The 18,677-nt window shown below is 44.6% G+C and overlaps 1 protein-coding gene across 4 annotated transcripts in view; it reads right to left on the bottom strand.

Moving 5' to 3' along the window:
• Window positions 1-15,401, bottom strand: part of IRAG1 (inositol 1,4,5-triphosphate receptor associated 1) — a 142,355-nt gene extending 126,954 nt beyond the window's left edge. For 2 of the 4 annotated variants that reach the window (XM_059136119.1, XM_059136091.1), the window contains exon 1: window positions 14,988-15,401. Coding sequence is in view for 1 of the 4 variants with exons in the window: in XM_059136091.1 (XP_058992074.1) it covers window positions 14,988-15,054 (67 nt within the window). In the remaining 3 variants the exon portion in view is untranslated. Of the gene's footprint in view, window positions 1-14,914 lie in introns of all 4 variants that reach the window. The other 2 variants (XM_059136129.1, XM_059136157.1) reach the window with 2 other exon arrangements.
• Window positions 15,402-18,677: the final 3,276 nt, after the last annotated feature.

An 18,677-nucleotide genomic window follows, 5' to 3' on the forward strand; every position in this document is an offset into this window, starting at 1 on the left:
TGCCCACCTCCATCTTGTAGCAAGAAATTCTATAACGGGGGGCCTGGGTGGCTCAGTGGGTTAAGCCTCTGCCTTCGACTCAGGTCATGATCTCAGGGTCCTGGGATTGAGTCCTACATCAGGTTCTCTGCTGAGCAGGGAGCCTGCTTCCCCTGCCCCCTCTCTGCCTACTTGTGATCTTTGTCTGTCAAATAAATAAATAAAATCTTTTTTTAAAAAACCTATAACAAGAAATGCTGTGTGGAATATATAGGTGAGTGTGTGGTTGCCAAGAATCTCTGGATTACCCTGGCTGCCAAAGCTGTACTCCTCTGTTGCCCAACCGTGTGCCCTTCTCCCGTTTGTCTCTGGGTTGATTCTCCCAGCTTTTCTAGGATTCTGCAAGCTCAGAGTCTGTGGTTGCCCACATTATAGTATTTTAATTTCTCACCTCTGGGAGGACTCAGGCTCTGCTGTTAGCTGCCTCACTAATCCTCATCCTCTGGCAGAGATGGTTAGCGGTCTCTGAGTGTTCCTGCGTTCCTCTGCATTGCCAGCCTCTCTTGCAGTTGAGTGGGGGCCCTACCACTAGCTCTGGCCAAGAGACTATGTGTCATCTCTGGGTTGAGGCATGGTTCCTCCTGCATTCTTCTCTTCCCCCTATTGAGATGTCTCTGGAAGTCATGTGTTTCATAGGAGAGCTGAAAGAACCAACTCAGAAACAAATGTTCTCCCTCCCTAAGTGTCATTTCTCCAGTTTGGGGGGGAAGGAAAGTGGAAACCATCAGGTGGGTAAGAGGAAGGGGCCTTTGGCAGACAGGACTGTCCAGGAATTCTTGGCATTTATATAGCCATTTAATGATTTAATGTCAGGTATGTCTTCCAGATGGGATTTTCTGTCTTGAAACTTCTTGCTGTAATTTGAAGTAACAATGTGATCTGTGATTCAGATACTCCGAGTAGTACCACAGACAGTGCAGCAGGTGACATGTTTCAGACTGTGATGTGCACATGAATCGCCTAGGGGTCTTGTTAAGCTGCAGATTCTGTCTCAGTAAGCCTGAGGCAACACTCAGGAGTCTGCATTGCTAACAAGCTCCCAGGTGATGCTGACACTGTTGGTCCCTAGACTGTGCTCTGAAAAGTAAGGTGATCGGGGCAGGGCGATATACAATGCATAAAATTATGAAATCCTGATAATCCATGTGAGGTTACACAGATAATGTGGCTGTGTGGTCCTCTGGGAGGATCTCCTGAGATACAGTCTGAGAACATGCTCTGCAGAGGGTAGCTAGCTGCTCAAATCATTTTAGGGGGTCTCCTCAAGTTCCCAAGATCTCCTCCACATAGGGTGCTCTGAAGGGGTACCCAGTGCTTCCTGGAGGTCCTCAAATTCTGGTGACCCACATCTCTTCCAAGGGACTTCCAGTCTTTTTGCCCCCAACTGCATTCCATAGTACACACCCAACTGTTCCCAGAGCCGAAGGGATTAGAGCAGCTGACCCGGCAGTGTGAGGGAAGAGGAACCAGGCTCCAGAGGCTGCTTTTGTTAGCAACAAACACAACACATCTCTGATCTGAACAGCAAATGTCCAAAGCATGAGTCAAGTGCCTTGTTAATAAGAAAGAGAATGAATAAGCATTCCCTTCAACAGTAAACGTTTTCTTATATATACAGCCTTCCATTTTACTCTGGACTGACGCCAGTTCTGACTACCCACAAAGGCCCTGCATGGGCTTTTAGAAAACAGACAATAATAGCTGACTCTTCTAACAAGCCTGCAGTCCTCCTTGTCACAGATGTAGCAACTAACACAATCAATGCTCCAATACAGCCTCAGTCATACAACTATGGAGGTAAATCACTGGGGCTTGGAGAATGAATGGCTCACAGATGACGAAACCAAGGGCTCAGAAGGCAGAAGTGATTTGCTCAAGGGCACAAATGAGTTGGAAGCAGAGTCAAGCCTAGAACCTGGCACCCCTTCATTTTGTGTTGTCTTCATTTCAGCACCAGGGATGGATATTGGAAGACATTCACCCTCTTCAAACCTAGGAGTGTTTGTTCATTCATTCACTCACTCAGTATCCATCAAGAACCTACTATAAACCTGCAAGGTTCTAGCTTGCCTTAATACTGCTCTATAAATCCCTGATGACCTAACTTTTAAATTTTTTAAATTTTTAAAAATGATTTTATTTATTTATTTGACAGACAGAGATCATAAGTGGGTAGAAAGGCAGGCAGGGGATGGGGGAAAGTAGGCTCCCTGCAGAGCCAAGAGCCCGATGCAGGGCTCTATCTGGGATCGTGACCTGAGCTGAAGGCAGAGGCTTAACCCACTGAGCCACCCAGGAGCCCCCTAACTTTTTAAAAGGTCCTACTGGTACAGCCTCTACCTCCATCTGTTGTTGGGCTGCATGCACTTTGCACCATGGCAATTGAGCCTTGACCTTGCCACTTTCCACTGAAATCCTGAGTTAACTAATGAACCTCAGAAAGCTTTAGTTTTCTCATCAAAATGGAGATGATATTATTACCTTCTCACAGGGTGCTACAAAAATATAAGAGAATATGCATAAAGAACTTAACACAGTATGTAGCTGGTGCCCAACATACGATTGCGGTTACAGTAACTGATAAGTACATTATTATCACTCTTGTTATTGTCAAGCAAAACAAGCCCCCTAGAAATTTCAGCACATGGGGTCTTCCCCTTTAGGACTCTAAAAAGGCAAGCTTGCTTTCTTTGTGTGTTGGAAAGCAACTTCTGTGTCTTATGGACTGTAGGAGTCATGGGACTGGGACACCTAGCCAAGTGTTTCTGGGTCTAATTTGCCATATCCTTGAGGTCCATCCCCATACCCCCATTTCTCTGCTGGGCCCAGCTGACCAGAGAACTGTCTGCCTCTATCAGTGTACAGCCCTGTAAACCCCAGACCTTTCAGACTTGTCTGTACATGGGGAAATAAGGCTGCCTTCCAATACAACCATGTGAAAAACCACATGCAAGGGATATGATTAGTTATAAATGGAAGTAACCCAAGAAATTGTAAGTATGGCTGAAAGGTTTAAAGCCTTGATTGGGGGCCACCTGGATGGCTTAGTCGGTTAAATGTCTGCCTTGGGCTCAGGTCATGATCTTAGGGTCCTGTGATCAAGGCCCTGTTTCTTTCTTTCTTTCTTTTTTTTTTTTATTTGACAGACAGAGATCACAAGTAGGCAGAGAGGCAGGCAGAGAGAGAGAGAGAGAGAGAGAGAGAGAGAGAGGAGGAAGCAGGCTCCCTGCTGAGCAGAGAGCCTGAAGCGGGGCTTGATCCCAGGACCCTGGGATCATGACCTAAGCTGAAGGCAGAGACCCCAACCCACTGAGCCACCCAGGTGCCCCCAAGGCCCTGTTTCTACTTCTCCCCCTCCCTCTGCCTCTTCCCCCTGCTCATGCTCTGTCTCTCTCTCCAATAAATAAATAATTTTTAAAAGATGTTATTTATTTATTTGTTTGTTTGTTTGTTTGTTTAAGAGAGAGGAGGCACGCACAAGCAGTGGGAGGGGCAGATGGAGAGAAAATCTCTTATGCAAACTCATTTTGTTCACCCTTAAAATTTTCTGTTTTATATGTTTTACAAAATAACTGGCATACTAATGTAGCTCATGAATATGATTTAAAATAAAACAATGCACATAAATCAAAGGTACATGCTAAAATAATTTTTTAAATTGATGATATGAGCCATCAAGAAAACCTTTGTCCTAGAGAAAACCTTTGCTCTAGAGAAACAGTTGGCAAGTTCCTGCTATTAGGTCCCTCAGCATTGCCCTGGAGATTATCTTCCTGAGGCCTAGCTGTCTACTTTTTCCTTTGATTCTCTGAACTACCTTCCAGCAAACCCCATCTTTCTACAAAATAAAAGGGGACTCCAGAGAGAAATGCTTATCTAAGGCTTCCAGGACCCTGTGCTCTGGGGAAGTCTCTTCTGTTGTAGGCAGAGATGGTTAGCAGACCAGACTATAGTCTGGGTGAAACACCCCTCAGAATTTTCTACCTTCTGAGCATAAGCTTCATCTTCCAGGGTTGGTTTTTTGTTTGTTTGTTTGTTTGTTTTTGCCACTGGAAAGTGTTGTCTCTCACCATACATTAGTACACACACATTCAGAATTATATACTTCAGTCTCTTATGAGTTTGATTATCATATCCATGTGAACAATCAACTCCAGGCCACTGACCAGGCTTAGGACCTTGGAACATCTCCAAGATGATGCTCCTTAGGGGGTCCTCTTGGCATCCAGATACAGGTTCCTCCTGACCATACTTAGCCTCATCACCATCACCTCTCAACCTACATTAGGGACCACTTTGACTCCAGCTGGGGAACAAGAAATATGACTTAGGTAAGAAGCCCAGGAAGACATTATATTCTTCCTCCAAGGACCCAAGCCCCAAAAAGATTGAAAATATTGTGACAGGACAGCCCTTTGAAAAGCCCAACCATCTGGGGCCACAAAATAGAGGAGTTTCATGAGCTTGATGTCAACCTGGGCTTGAATAACAGTTATTATTCATTAATTACCTACACACAGGACTTATTTAAATACACCAATCCATTTCATCTTCATAACAAGTCTTTGAGCAAGATATATTGTGGTTATTGTCAGCCCTATTTTGTACATTAGGAAAGAAAGTAGAAAAAGTTAGATCATTTGCCCAAGGTCAGGCAGTAAGTGGCAAGGCTGAGACTTGAATTCAGGTAATTTGACTTGAGAAGCTGAGGTCCCAACCACTACCTCGCACTGCCTCTGATGCAGACGGGGTGACCATGGCAGGATCTATGATCTTTTAGGGCACAAGTCTTGGTGAGTTGGAGAATGTAGTACATGGCATTTCTTGCAGTAGAGATTCTAGACTTGTATTTTCCTACTAGAAGAAGGGGTCTGCCCATAGACAAGGTTATGAGACCTGATCAGGATTGTCACATACTGAAAGAAGACAAAAGAGAGATATAAAGTAGAGAAGTCCAAATAGAGTAGGTTGCCAGACTCTTGCCCCAAAGCTCAAAGCCTCTGCTCCAAGCAGCAGTGCCAGGACCACCTGGGCTCCAACGATAGGAGCAGGGACAGGAGCTGAACATTCTCACTCTGCCCTATGGCCTGGGTGCTTGAGCCAAACAGATGGAAGTTGCTGTGGATTAGGGGTTTGATGGTTTTTTAATTCAATTTCTCTTTCTTTACTTACTAGTTACTCTTAGTTGTCTTGAATTAGTGGCCTGAATTGGTTGCTCACAAACATCTTCCTTAGATGGCTATGGTCTGAGTTTAACAAGATAGTATATATAAAATGCCTGGCATGAATAGCATGATCAAACAATGGTAGTTCTGAACCCCTCCTTTCATTGTCTATCTGTATAAAATATCCCAGAGGAAGGGGTGATTAGGAGATCATTTGCTGTCTGACTGGAGCTGCCTAAATGGAATTTGCATGAAACCAAATTCATACCACACAATTCTGGTTGGATGATTTTCTTGTCCCCAGAAAGACTGTTCTTCAAACAGGTGCCCACTGGGCAACTTGTGAAGAGAAAGGATGGGGTTCCATCTTTTCCATCCCTTGGGAAAAAGGAGGAGCTGGGGTGGCCACCCTCTTGGAACTACATGGCAGCCCCTGTAACCTGAAAAACTCCCTACGTGTTACGAGGGTGTGACATATCTGCCAAATGTACATCACCTGAGAGACCAGCTTTGCAACAGAGCCTGGGCCCTCACTGTGGTCCCATTAAGGGCATAATGCTTCTCCTACATGATTGTTTCATTCACGTGGAAAGAGCCACAAGAGTGTAAGACTCCTGGCTTCCCCCCGACCTCCACCTGCCAGGAAAATGGATATCTGATAGTGAGTTCTGACAAGAGTCATCCTGACTAGCTCAGCCCTTTCCTCTTCCCTTTCTCTTGGGAATGTGCTGCTTGCAGGGGAAAAAATTCTTCTTGCTCCTCCTTGCTCTATGATTTAAGCAGGACCTGCCCCCACTAGAGGGCACTCCGTAGGGATGGGGTAAATTGGCTTAACCTCAACTTTGTCAAATAATCTTTGACAAAGAAAGTAAAAATATGCAATGGGAAAAAGATAGTCTCTTCAACAAATGGTGTTGAGAAAACTGGACAGCCACATGCAAATGGAATATTATTCAGCCATCTAAAAGAATGAAATCTTGCAATTTGCAACAACACGGGTGGAACTAGAGGGTATTATGCTAAGGGAAATAAGCCAGTCAGAGAAAGACAAATACCATATAATTTCACTCATATGTGGAAATTCAGAAACAAAACAGATGAACATAGGGGAAGGGAAGAAAAAAAAATAAAAACCATAAGAGACTCTTAACTCTAGGAAACAAACAGAGTTGCTGGAGGGGATATGGGTAGGGGAATGAGGTAACTGTGTGATGGGCATTAAGGAGGGCACTTGATGTAATGAGCACTGGGTATTATATGCAACTAATGAATCACTAAATTCTATCCCAGAAGTTAATAATACTGTATATGTTAACGAAATCGAATTTTAAAAAGAAAGAATGAAATTGAACCACTTTCTAACACCTTACACAAAAATAAATTCAAAATGGATAAAAGACCTAAGTGTGAAACCCAAAACCATAAAAATCCTAGAAGAGAGAACAGGCAGTAATTTTTCTGACATTGGCCATAGCAAGATTTTTTTAGATATGTCTCCTGAGGCAAGGGAAACAAAAGCAAAAAGAAACTATTGGGACTTCATCAAAATAAAAATTCTCTGCACAGTGAAGAGTACAATTGATAAAACTGGAAAGCAACCTACTGAATGGAAGAAAATACTTGCAAATGACATACTCAATGAAGGGTTAGTATCTAAAATATATAAAGAAGTTACACAACCCAACACCAGAAAACCACAAATAATCCAATTTAAAAATGAGCAGAAGACATGAACAAACATTTCTCCAAAGAAAACGTAGAGATGGCTGACAGACATGTGAAAAGATGTTCAACCTCAAGGAAATGCAAATCAAACCCACAATAAAACATCACCTCACACCTGTCAGAATGCCTAAAATAAAAAAACTCAAGAAGAAAGTGTTGGTGAGGATGTGGAACAAAAGGAACCCTCTAGCACTGTTGGTGGGAGTGTATGAGGGAGAACATGTGGAGGTTCCTCAAAGAATTAAAAACAATTACCATATGATCCACAACTGGGTATTTACCCAAAGAATACAAAAACACTAATCCGAAGAGATATATGCACCCCTATGTTTATACCAACATTATTTATAATAGCCAAATTATAAAAGCAGTTCAAGTGTCCATCAACTGATAAATAAGATGTGATATACATATGTATAAAGAAATATAACCCAGCCATAAAAAAGAGTGAAATCTTACCATTTACAACAACATGTATGGATCTAGAGAGAATAATGCTAAGTGAAATAAGTCATTCAGAATGGATCAAGAAGATGTGGTATATATACACAATGGAATACTATGCAGCCATCAAAAGAAATGAAATCTTGCCATTTGCAACAACATGGATGGAACTAGAGCGTATCATGCTTAGCGAAATAAGTCAAGCAGAGAAAGACAACTATCATATGATCTCCCTGATATGAGGAAGTGGTGATACAACATGGAGGCTTAAGTGGGTAGAAGAAGAATAAATGAAACAAGATGGGATTGGGAGGGAGACAAACCATAAGTGACTCTTAATCTCACGAAACAAACTGAGGGTTGCCGGGGGGAGGGGGTTTGGGAGAAGGGGGTGGGATTATGGACATTGGGGAGGGTATGTGATTTGGTGAGTGCTGTGAAGTGTGTAAACCTGGTGATTCACAGACCTGTACCCCTGGGGATAAAAATATATGTTTATAAAAAATAAAAAATTAAAAAAAAAAAAAGACAGGGAGAGGGACTTCTCCTTTTCAAGTTAAAAAAAAAAAAAGAAATAAGTCATTCAGAGACAGACAAATATCATAGGATTTTACTCATATATGGAATTTAAGAAACAAAACAACGAAAAGAGGAAAAAAGGGACAAGCCAAGAAACAGATTCTTAACTATAGAGGACAAACTGGTGGTTATGAGAGGTGAGGAAGGTAGAAGGATGGGTTCGGTGTACACCTGAAATTAAAACACTATATGTTAAACTGGAATTGGGTTTTTAAAATAATAATAATAATAATAAAGAAAGCCTGCTTGCCTGCCAATATAAGTCCCATTCTCCAATACCAGCCTTATCCATCATAAGGGAGATGTTAGATTGACTTCTCCACGAAACTTACAGCTTAAGTGAAGGAATAAGTTGCTTTCATTGGACCTCCTTAGAGAACCCACCAAATGCCAATGACAGTCGTCTAGAGAATAAGTCCACTACTGTCCTTGGGGCATTAATGGAGGTGAGGATAGGACCCAGAATTACAGGCAAAGCCTCCCCCCATACAGAAATCTCCCTGATGGAATCTCTGAAAGAGGACAGACAGAGGCTAGCTACAATAATAGCTAATGTTTATTGGGTGCTAAGAACACCCTGGCTAAGGAATTTGGCCCTGTAAATCACCATCATTATCTCCATCTCACAGGAGAAGAAACTGAAGCTCTGCGAGATTAGATACAGCCAAGATAGACAGACGGCCCATGGTGGAGCCACACGGTTACTCCGGGGGCCACACGTCCCACCAGAACATGGTGCTGCCTCTAGCTCAAGATGACATCTCCCACGATGATAATGAGGGTAGGTGTGGTTGACACCTCCTGACTGGGGGCCAGCACTCTTGACCACACGTGTACAAGCAACAATAAGGGTGTCTTCAGGCTTTCTCTCCTGATGTCTTGGGCTTCTGGAAACATCCTCCTAGTTAGCCAGTCAGTGGCAGCACCCCATGTGGTCCTGTGTGTCTCTTTCCAGGGCCGCCGCCATGCCCTCTGCCCTGCATGCTAGCCTCTCTGAGCAGTGTATGATCTCGTCCCCCACATCCTGCATTCACTAGTGCCGCTGCTCATAGAATCCCGATTTCCTCCACACCAGTGTATCCTAAACTTGGGTCACCTGCATAGCACCATCACATTTTTTTTTTTGCCATGTCCATGTGCCACCTAAACGTTGATTGGTTTAACATTTTTTAATTTGCCTTAGCAATGAGCTAGAAAACCAGGGTTAAGTCCCAACTCTGCTGTTTCCCAGCTTTGTGTTACTGGACAAGTGCCTTGCGCTCTCTGTGCCTCAGTTTCCTAATCTGTATAACAGGGATGATCAGAGCAACTACTTCAGCCAGTTGCCATGTGGACGAAATGAGGTACTGCCAGTAAGGCCTGATCACAGCACCTAGCACAAAGTAAGTCTCAGAAAGTGTCAGCTACCCTTGTCTTTACATTTATCCAAAAAGGAAACTTTCTATCCCTACCATAAATGAACAACTCTGTCCCACTTATATCACAAAGAGAGGAGTTATAAAAGCAAAGTGAAAACACTTACTAAATACTGGTTATTGCCTGACAAAGTTTCCAGGCCCAAGGCTTGCTCTCACTTTGTCAGGAAGGGAGACACGCCTGGGTCTGAAAGATGTTGAAGGCACACTCGGTTCAAGCCACGGTGAGCATCTTGTCCTGAACGGGCCTCAGACTTCTGGTTTTAGTGCTGAGAGTCCTGTAAGCCCCCTCATTCCCAGGCTTCCTCGGATCTAGGCTTTCTTCTTCATGCAAAGACTAAAAATAACTGACAAGGGAATAACATTCTTGTGATGTGAGTACGTGTGTTTAGGGCTGAGTCAGTACCCCACTTACTTACTATCATCTTGAGGAATAAGCCCCACCATGGGCCCCACCACACAAGCCCGCCTCTAAGGGCGGAGTTTCCAAACTACATACATGTACAGAAAAGCCATCATGTGTGTGCAACTGGGACTGTCCCCCAAGGAAAACCATATTTGTACATGCCCAACAAGAGGAACCATGATCCGTGGCACAGCTAAAATTACTCTGTATTATACAACCATCAAAATATCATGTTTTGAAGTATCTTTAATGAGAGGGAAAAGTGATCATGATAAAATTTCTGGTTTAAAAAAAATAGTCAGACCAAGATGTCCTCAGTAAGTGGGTGGGTAAATAAACTGTAGTACATCAAGACAGCAGGGTATTATCCGCTGCTGAAAAGAAATGAGTTATCAAGCTATGAAAAGACATGGAGGAGACTCAAATCATGTTGCTAAGTGAAAGACGCCTGTCTGAAAAGGCCACATACTGTGTGGTTCCAACTATCTGACATTCTGGAAAAGGCCACACTATGGAGAAAGTAAAAAGATCGGTGGTTGCTAGGAGTTAGGGTTGGAAGGAAGGGTGCGTAGCTGGAGCACAGGGGATCTCTAGGGCAGTGAAACTACGCTGCATGATACTATAAGGGTGGATACATGTCCTAATACATTTGCCTAAACCCAGAGAATGAACAACAAGAGTGAAACCAATGGTAAACTGTAGACTTGGGCTCCTAATGATGTGTCAGTGTAGGTTTGACCATTGTAACAAATGAACCACTCTAGTAGGGGGTGTTGCTAATGGGGAAGGCTGTGCATATGTGAAGCAGGGGGTATGTGGGAAATCTCTGTACCTTCCTTCCTGCTGTGAACCTAAAACTGCCCTGGAAGAACTAAGTCTTAAAAAAAAAGTTTTTTTAAAGATTTTTATTTATTTATTTGACAGACAGAGATTACAAGTAGGCCAAGAGGCAGGCAGAGAGAAGGGAGTGGGGGGAAACGGGCTCCCTACTGAGCAGAGAGCCTGATGCGGGGCTGGATCCCAGAATCCTGAGATCATGACCCAAGCCAAAGGCAGAGGCTTTGACCCACTGAGCCACGCAGGCACCCCAAGTCTTAAAAATTTTTAAAGCAGGGGTACCTGGGTGGCTCAGTCAGTTAAGTATCTACCTTTACCTCAGGTCATGATTCCAGAGCCCTGGGATTGAGCCTCACGTTGTCAGGCTCCCTGCTCAGTGGGGAGTCTGCTTCTCCCTTTCCCTCTGCCCCTCCCCACACCCGACCCCTGCTTGTGTGCATGTGCTCTCTCTCTCTCAAATAAATAAATAAAATCTTTTTTAAAATGTTTAAAACAGACTACAAAACCACACATAGTAAGACCTTAGTTTTTTAAAATGCAGAGAAAGATAAAAAAGAAATACACTGTAATATTAACAATATTTGGGGTGCCTGGGTGGCTCAGTCGGTTGAGCATCTGCCTTCAGCTCGGGTCATGATCCTGAGGTCCAGAGATCAAGTCCTGCGTCAGGCTCCCTGCTCAGTGGGGAACCTGCTTCTCCTTCTCCCACTCCCCCTGCTTGTGCTCTCTCTCTGTCAAATAAATGGGTAAAATCTTTAAAAAGCAAAAAAAAAAAAAAAAAAAAAAACCAAAAAACAATATTTATCTCTGTGTAGCAGGATTCTGGAGGGATTTTTTATTTCTTCATATTTACTTCTGTATTTCTTATTTATATCTATTTCTATATTTTCTAAGAAATTTTAGCACAGAACATATATTACTTTCATTACCAGGAAAAGAAGTTGAATAAAAATTATATATCTAAAAAGTACTAGGAAGAAAGTAACCAGAACTGATTAACCACAGCCTTTGAAAATTGTTTTTTATGGGGTGCCTGGGTGGCTCAGTAGTTAAAGCCGCTGCCTTCGGCTCAGGTTATGATCTTAGGGTCCTGGGATCGAGCCCTGCATCGGGCTCTCTGCTCTGCAGGGAGCTTGCTTCCTCCTCTCTCTCTGCTTGCCTCTCTGCCTACTTGTGATCTCTCTCTCTGTCAAATAAATAAATAAAATATTAAAAAAAAATTGTTTTTTACAATGGTGGCGCACTGGGAGGGAGGTTTCTGGCTGACTGGCTATCACCTCCTTTCCTTCTCCTCTGGAGAATGCCCTTGCAGAGAAGGCGGGGCTTGTCCAAGGTCACAGGTTTCTGCTGCCTCTGCATCCCATCTGGTGAGGCTGCTCCTGAGCTGTCCCCTGAACCTCAGGCTCTGAACTCCAGAGTCTATAAGGAAAACACAATATCCCTTTCCCCCTTTTCTTGATTTTTCCATCATTTGGACTGTGGCACCCAATAACTTCCCCAAGACACATGTTACGAACTAGAGGCAGGGTGGCATCTAACACAGGAAGTCCCTGCTTTGGACCCAAACAGCCTGAGCTGGAATCCCTGCTCACCACCTTCTAGCTACACGGCCTTGGGCACACCGCTATACCTCTTTCCACAACAGCGGCCTCGTCACTATCATAAGGATTAAGTGAAATAACAATCTAGCAGGACATCAAGTGGGACTCAATTTTTATCAATTTTTACATTTACTACACAAGAACTCTTTCTCTATCTCCCTTCCACTAATTCAAAGAACTCCCCAAGTGGCAGGGGCAAAATCTCTCCTCTACAACCCATCTAGGTCTCTGCTTCTCCTTGGTCAAGACCCCTCAAAAAAAAAAAAAAGAAAGAAAGAATGGCTGAGAGGCAGCCCAGTGGCCCCATGGGGGCTTCCCAGAAGAGGTGGCAAGGTTGGGGGAGGTAGCTAACTTGAGACCCCAACTGGCCAAGCTAAAAGAATTTGATCACCAGGCATATACACAATAAACCAGGGCCCCATGTAACTGCAGCACACTGTATGAGCATCATGTCCATTCCTTCGTAAGGAAAACGAATTGATCCTGAACCCTCAGCACCTCCCAGCATCATTCTGGATGTGGGACACACAGTGGAGAATGAAACAAGGTCTCTGCCCTCACAGGGCTCAGTCTCCACTCCTGCTGGAGATGTGAGCGGCATCCATCCACCTTCATTACCAAGACTGGGGGAAGAGGCAGGGCCATTTGAGGAGCTGAGAACCATACATGTAGTTCAGCCCATCAGGCCAGGCATCCAGCTTCCTGTCACAGAGACTCAGAACCGTTAGCCTGAAGCTAGGAGCCCACTGGTTCCGACCCCCCACCCCCGGAAATCAGTGCCAATAAGAAGGCATTTATAATCCTCATCCAAGATACTAACTTCCCTGCTCTGTGGCTGGGGGTGGCTGGGTGACCTTGGACAAGTCATGTAACATCCCCTAGTCCTAGTGTCTTCCCTGTAAAACTGGGTAAAGATACCACCCTCATGGCACTACTGAGGAGGGCACAAGAAATCCATAGCCTTAGAGCATCGGAAGACAGTCGTTGCTCCCCCGCCGCCCTCTCAGATGTGGCACCAACTGGAGAAAAACAGAGCATGGTGGTTAGGAACAGAGCCTGCCGAGACAGGGGCCTGGGGTCACCTCTCACCAGCTGTATGACATCTCTATACTAAAACGTCCCCATCTACAAGATGAGGACAGTAATAATAATTCCTACCCTAGAGGGTGTTGGATGCTGAATTACTATATGGGAAGTGCTTGGAACAGGGTTCGATGCATATCAAGAATGGTATGTTTGTTTGTTTGTTTGTCTCCTTCTTCCAGAAAATATGTTTATGGGATCACTGATCATGCTGGAGCAATTAGCACCTCTTTATATCTCCCAGATGACCTTTGAGAGTATGCAGGAATGTCCCACTTACTAGAAACATAAAGAAATGTGCATTAGATGTGAATATAGTCACCTCCAACACAGACACACACACACACACACACACACACACACACACACACCACTGTACCAAGGATAACCAAACATGACGATGACAACTGTATTGTCCATTTGGTCAGATATCACAGGAAATGGGAGTACCCTCTCACTCATAGCTATGTTAACTTGGCCGTTAGAGTCAGACCTGGGTTTGAGTCCTAGAACGGCTCTTCCTTAGTGGTCTGACCTTTGGCAAGTCATTTAACTTGTATTTCTTCTCCAGAAAAGTACTGGGTGAGGTTTCAGGGGAGTTAACCCCACCTGTGTCACCAACATGTCATTGCCCCTGGTGGGGATGATGGAGCCCTTAGCGGACTCTGACTCCCTAGTGCTTCCAGCCAGAACAGTCCTGGGAAGTTTCCTCCTTTCCCCTGCTGGAGATCCAGCTCGGACAAGCCTGTGGGCTGCTTTACTCCCCCCACTCAGCAACCCCCCAAGAGCAGTCTGAGAGAGTTAAGAGTACACCAGCTGCCAAGCTCTGGGAGGCAGAAGTCCTGGCCAGGGTTCCCAGACCCTACACTCTGTTGACTCGAACTGCAGAGCATCTCCAGGCTTTCACAAATATTTTCTGGGCAGGAGGGAGCAAGATATCTAGGCCCTTCTCTGCTTTCTGTCTGCTGGCCTCTCCTTTGGAGAAAGCCAGCCTGAGTGCTGAGGATAGCTTTGACACTGAGCTTCCTGAGGTGAGCAGGGCTAGGGGCACAGTTTGGGCACAGGTACCCCCTCCATGGAGGAGGGAAGGGGCACAGGGGGCAAAGCTGGACGCAGAAATAGAGATGGAGACAGAGATGAAAACAGACCAGAACACAGGACAGGAGGAGCAGGGACAGAAACAGGGGCAGGATCAAGGACAGAGACAGGGCTGGGCCTGCACAGGGTCCTAAGTGGACAGGACTGTGGCACAGGGTTGGGGGAGCGGACAGAGGGAGACACAAGTAAGCACAGAGCAGAGCTGGGCGAAGGGTAGCAGGCAGTGGGAGGAAAGCCCTGCCGGGGGTCTTACATAAGCTGAGGACCCTCTATTCCCCAGAGGGGCCTACGGGAAATCTGGGGGTGGGCTCTCCAGTCAGAACCCACATTTTCACCCTAGCCTGTGCATGCTTTCCAACAGCAGCAGACAGAGCACGGTTTAATTAAGTTAGGACTGGCAAGATTCACTTCTTATTTAAAAATCATGACAGCAACAATAAACATACTCAGCTGAAATGGCACCCGACAAAGCCAACTCCCCTAAAAGTTAAAGTCAAGCGCCCCCATCCCAGCACCCTGTACCTTTAAGGAGGAGAAGGGTTCCCTTGCGTCCCAGCTGAAGAGCAGGTTATTCTTAGATATAGCAATGACTTACCTAAAACTGAGTTATTCCCCTTTCCTCCTCTGGCCAGCCTCTCTTCACTCTGGGGAGCTTTTACCATTTAAGGTCAATGTTACATCTGGCTCTGGAGCTCCGAGCTGAGAAGCCTCTGGCTGCTGAGCCGCGGCCACCGCCTCCTCCTAGAGGGGCTGGGACTTAGAGCCCGGAGCTCCTCGGGGAGCCCCCTCTGGCCCCACTCAGGGGGGCTGACAGCAGGGGAAGCTAACCAGGCCGGCCCCAGAGCTTAGGGCAGGCTGAGCCTGTGAGTCAGGAGCTTGCTCTGAGTGCCTCTTACGGGCACCCACACAGTGGATGGCAGTGCCCATGGGCAGCCCGTGCTGCTGGGCACTGTCCTGGCCAGACAGGGACCAAAGAAACTGCAGATCTGCCTCCCAGCCTGGAATCCCCAGCAAGCATGTGAGGCTGGACAAGACCCTGGCCCCAAGCCAGGAGAAACTGGGAACACTTCCTGTCCCAGGGATTCATGGGCGGGGGCTGCTCCTACCTTAAACCCTTGGGATTACCAGAGCGAAGGGCCTAGGAGGTTCAGCTAATCCCAGACCTGGCAGCAGCCCCAGGGGCTTCAATCCCTGCTCCTGCGCTCAGCAGTCCTGTGGTCTTTGCATTGTGGAGTTCCAGTCTCCTCATCTCCAAGACAGGGATAACAGCGATAATGCCTAACTCAGAGTTGCAGGAAGGCTAAAGGAGACCATAGTGAAGCCTTAGCATAGTGCCAGCATCTCATCGAGTTGATTGGCACAAATTCATTTCCTGCCCCTTCCCAGACGCAGGCAAGGACAGGCTGTCTCCCTCCTGGAAGAGGGAGACATGCTGACCCTGCTTGCTCCTCACCCACCTTGGGTACAGTGCCCACCTTGGGCCAAAGTCACAGAGTTCCAGATTCTGTGCAAGTCACATGGAGGCTCCAGCCGTCTTCTGAAGCTGGAGGCAGATCAGAGAAGCCCTGGGTAGGTTGCCAGATAAAATACAAGACACCACTTAAATACAAATTTCAGATAAACGACACATAACTTTTGGGGCACCTGGGTGGCTCAGATGGTTAAGCATCTGCCTTCCGCTCAGGTCATGATCTCAGGGTCCTGGGATCGAGCCTCATAGTCGGGCTCCCAACTCAGCAGGGAGTCTGTTTCTCCTTCTCCCTCTGCCTCTCCCCCTGCTTACGTGTGCGCACTCTCTCTCTCTCTCTCAAGTGAATAAATAAAATCTTTAAAAAATACATAACTTTTGTATTTATACATAACCTTTTAAATACATAACTTTATGTATTTAAAAAATACATAACTTTTGTAATGTAAGTACGTCCCAAATATTATACAGGACACATTTATTTCATATATATATATATATATATATATATATATATATATATATAATTTCAGGTAAGATATAGATATCTTACCTGAAATGTTAATTGAACTGTACATCATCTATTTTCATTTTCTAAATCTGGCAACTCCAGCCCTAGACCATCTTTCGCCACCCCAGAAATCATCTACCAGTTCTGAGAGTTATAGGGATTGGTGCTTCAAAGCCTGTGCCCTCAAGCCTGCCTGGTGACCACTGCCTGGCTGTATACAGTCCTATTCCTAGCTCCTGGCCATGGGTCAGCCATCCCAGCCATGGCAGGCTTTCTCCAACAAACCTGACACCCTGGGCCTCAATCTTAACCCAAACCATAGGCATCTAGTCCTGGTCTCCCTGGTTATTATGAGAAATATTCCTGATGAGAATAGAGTTTGTGCTGTTACACCCTTAAAAATAGTATTTTTGTAGATAGAACCAGAAGAGACTGAACCACATACTAGTTCTGCTTTCCCTCATGTGTCTACACCTATCCATTTGCTGGGTATAGGTTCCCACTAACAAAGATACATCGTGGTAACTACTAAAATTTCAGGTATAGGAACTAGAAGGAATTTAGCAAACTGTATAGTACTACTTCTCTAACTCCACTCTGTGTGTGAGAATCCCCAAGCATGAAGTTCCTTGAACCCCTCTTCCAAAAGTTCTAATTCCATGGATCTACAGTAGATGTGCAAGAATCTGCATTTTAATTAAGGCCCTCAGGTGATTCTTATGCAGTTGGTCCAAAGACCCCACTTTAGGGAATGATGCTCCAAGGGTTGATCTTGTGAATCTAGCAGGAGTTAATCCAGAGATGAACTAGGAACTTAGGCTGAAAAGGAATGGAAGGCATTGGGTACACATAAGGGTGTGTGTGGGACCGAAGTGTGGGTGTGTATACAAACCATACATTGAGCCCCTGCTATATTCCAACCTCTACATTAGATACTCTACACAAAAGTATGTATGTACCCTCACAAGTGCCCTAAGAAATAGGATTGTTGTACCTTTTCTTCCAAAAGGAAATTGAGACAAGAAGAGGTGAAACCACTTGACTGACATTCCACAGCTGGGAAATGGTAGAGTTAAGGGGTGAACTTAGGTCGGTTGGCCCTAAAACTCTTCCCGCTTCAGCAGAGTGTCTTAAACTAGGGTTCGTGGAAAGCCATCCAGAGTTTCTGAGCCAACTGAAATTGTATGTGAAACACTGTATGATTTTGTTTCTCTTGGATCCAGGTCTGTAGCTTTCACCAGTCTCACAAAGGAGACACCAAATAAAGATTAAAATCACTGCATTAATACAAGCATTTCATAAAACATATTACTGGTGGGTATGTGATATGGAACAAGCTCTACAGAAGACAATTTAGCCTTCTCAAGATGATAAGACTCGGGATCTTTGACCCAATTCCAACTCTATGAATTTATTCTACAAACACACTCTCACACTTGGGAAGTGACAAATGAACAAGATTATTCATTACTGCTTTGTCTTTAAAAGCAATAGGATTGGAAACAACATGAATGTTCATCAACGGGGGAACCATAAAAAATGGTGTGGTACAGGGGCACCTGGGTGGCTCAGTTGGTTAAGCATCTGACTCTTTATTTCAGTTCAGATCATGATCTCAGGGTCGCAAAATCAAGTCCCACATCTGGCTCCATGCTGGGCATGGAGCTTACTAAAGATTTTCTCTCTCCCTCTCCCTTTATCTCTCCTTTCCCTCTCTCTAAAAAAAAAAAAAAAAAAAAAAAAAAAAAGATGATGTGGTACAGCCATAACAGATGATAAGAAAGCTCTTTGTACAGTGATATAAAAAGCCTCCAAGATATGGTTAAGTGGAAAAGTAAAATAACAGAACAGTTTATAAATATCCATGTGCACAAATAGACTTAAGTTCACACATACGTGTTCACAAGTACATATGTGTATGTATATGTGCACACAATCTCGGGAAAATTAGCACAAGAAACAAATAACAATAGTTGTCAATGGCGAGGGAAACGGAGTGCCTGGGAGAGAGAGTATCCACTGTAAGCCTCATTTATACATTCAAAATTTTGAATCATATGAATAAATAATATGTTGACATTCAAAAATAATAATGAAATAAAAGCATTGCTATGAACAGGATTTAATCAATTCATCTTTCAGCACTGCTTCCTCTAAGTGTCAAAGAGTATTGACAAGAGCCTAACTAAAGGCTATTTTTGTTGCTTTTATTTTTTATTTTGGAATAATTACAGACACACAGGAAGTTGCAAAAATAGTACAAAAGGTCCCATGTATCCTTTACCCAGCTTCCTCCAGTGGTGACA

Source organism: Mustela lutreola, chromosome 1 (assembly GCF_030435805.1).
Source record: "Mustela lutreola isolate mMusLut2 chromosome 1, mMusLut2.pri, whole genome shotgun sequence".
NCBI lineage: Eukaryota > Metazoa > Chordata > Mammalia > Carnivora > Mustelidae > Mustela > Mustela lutreola.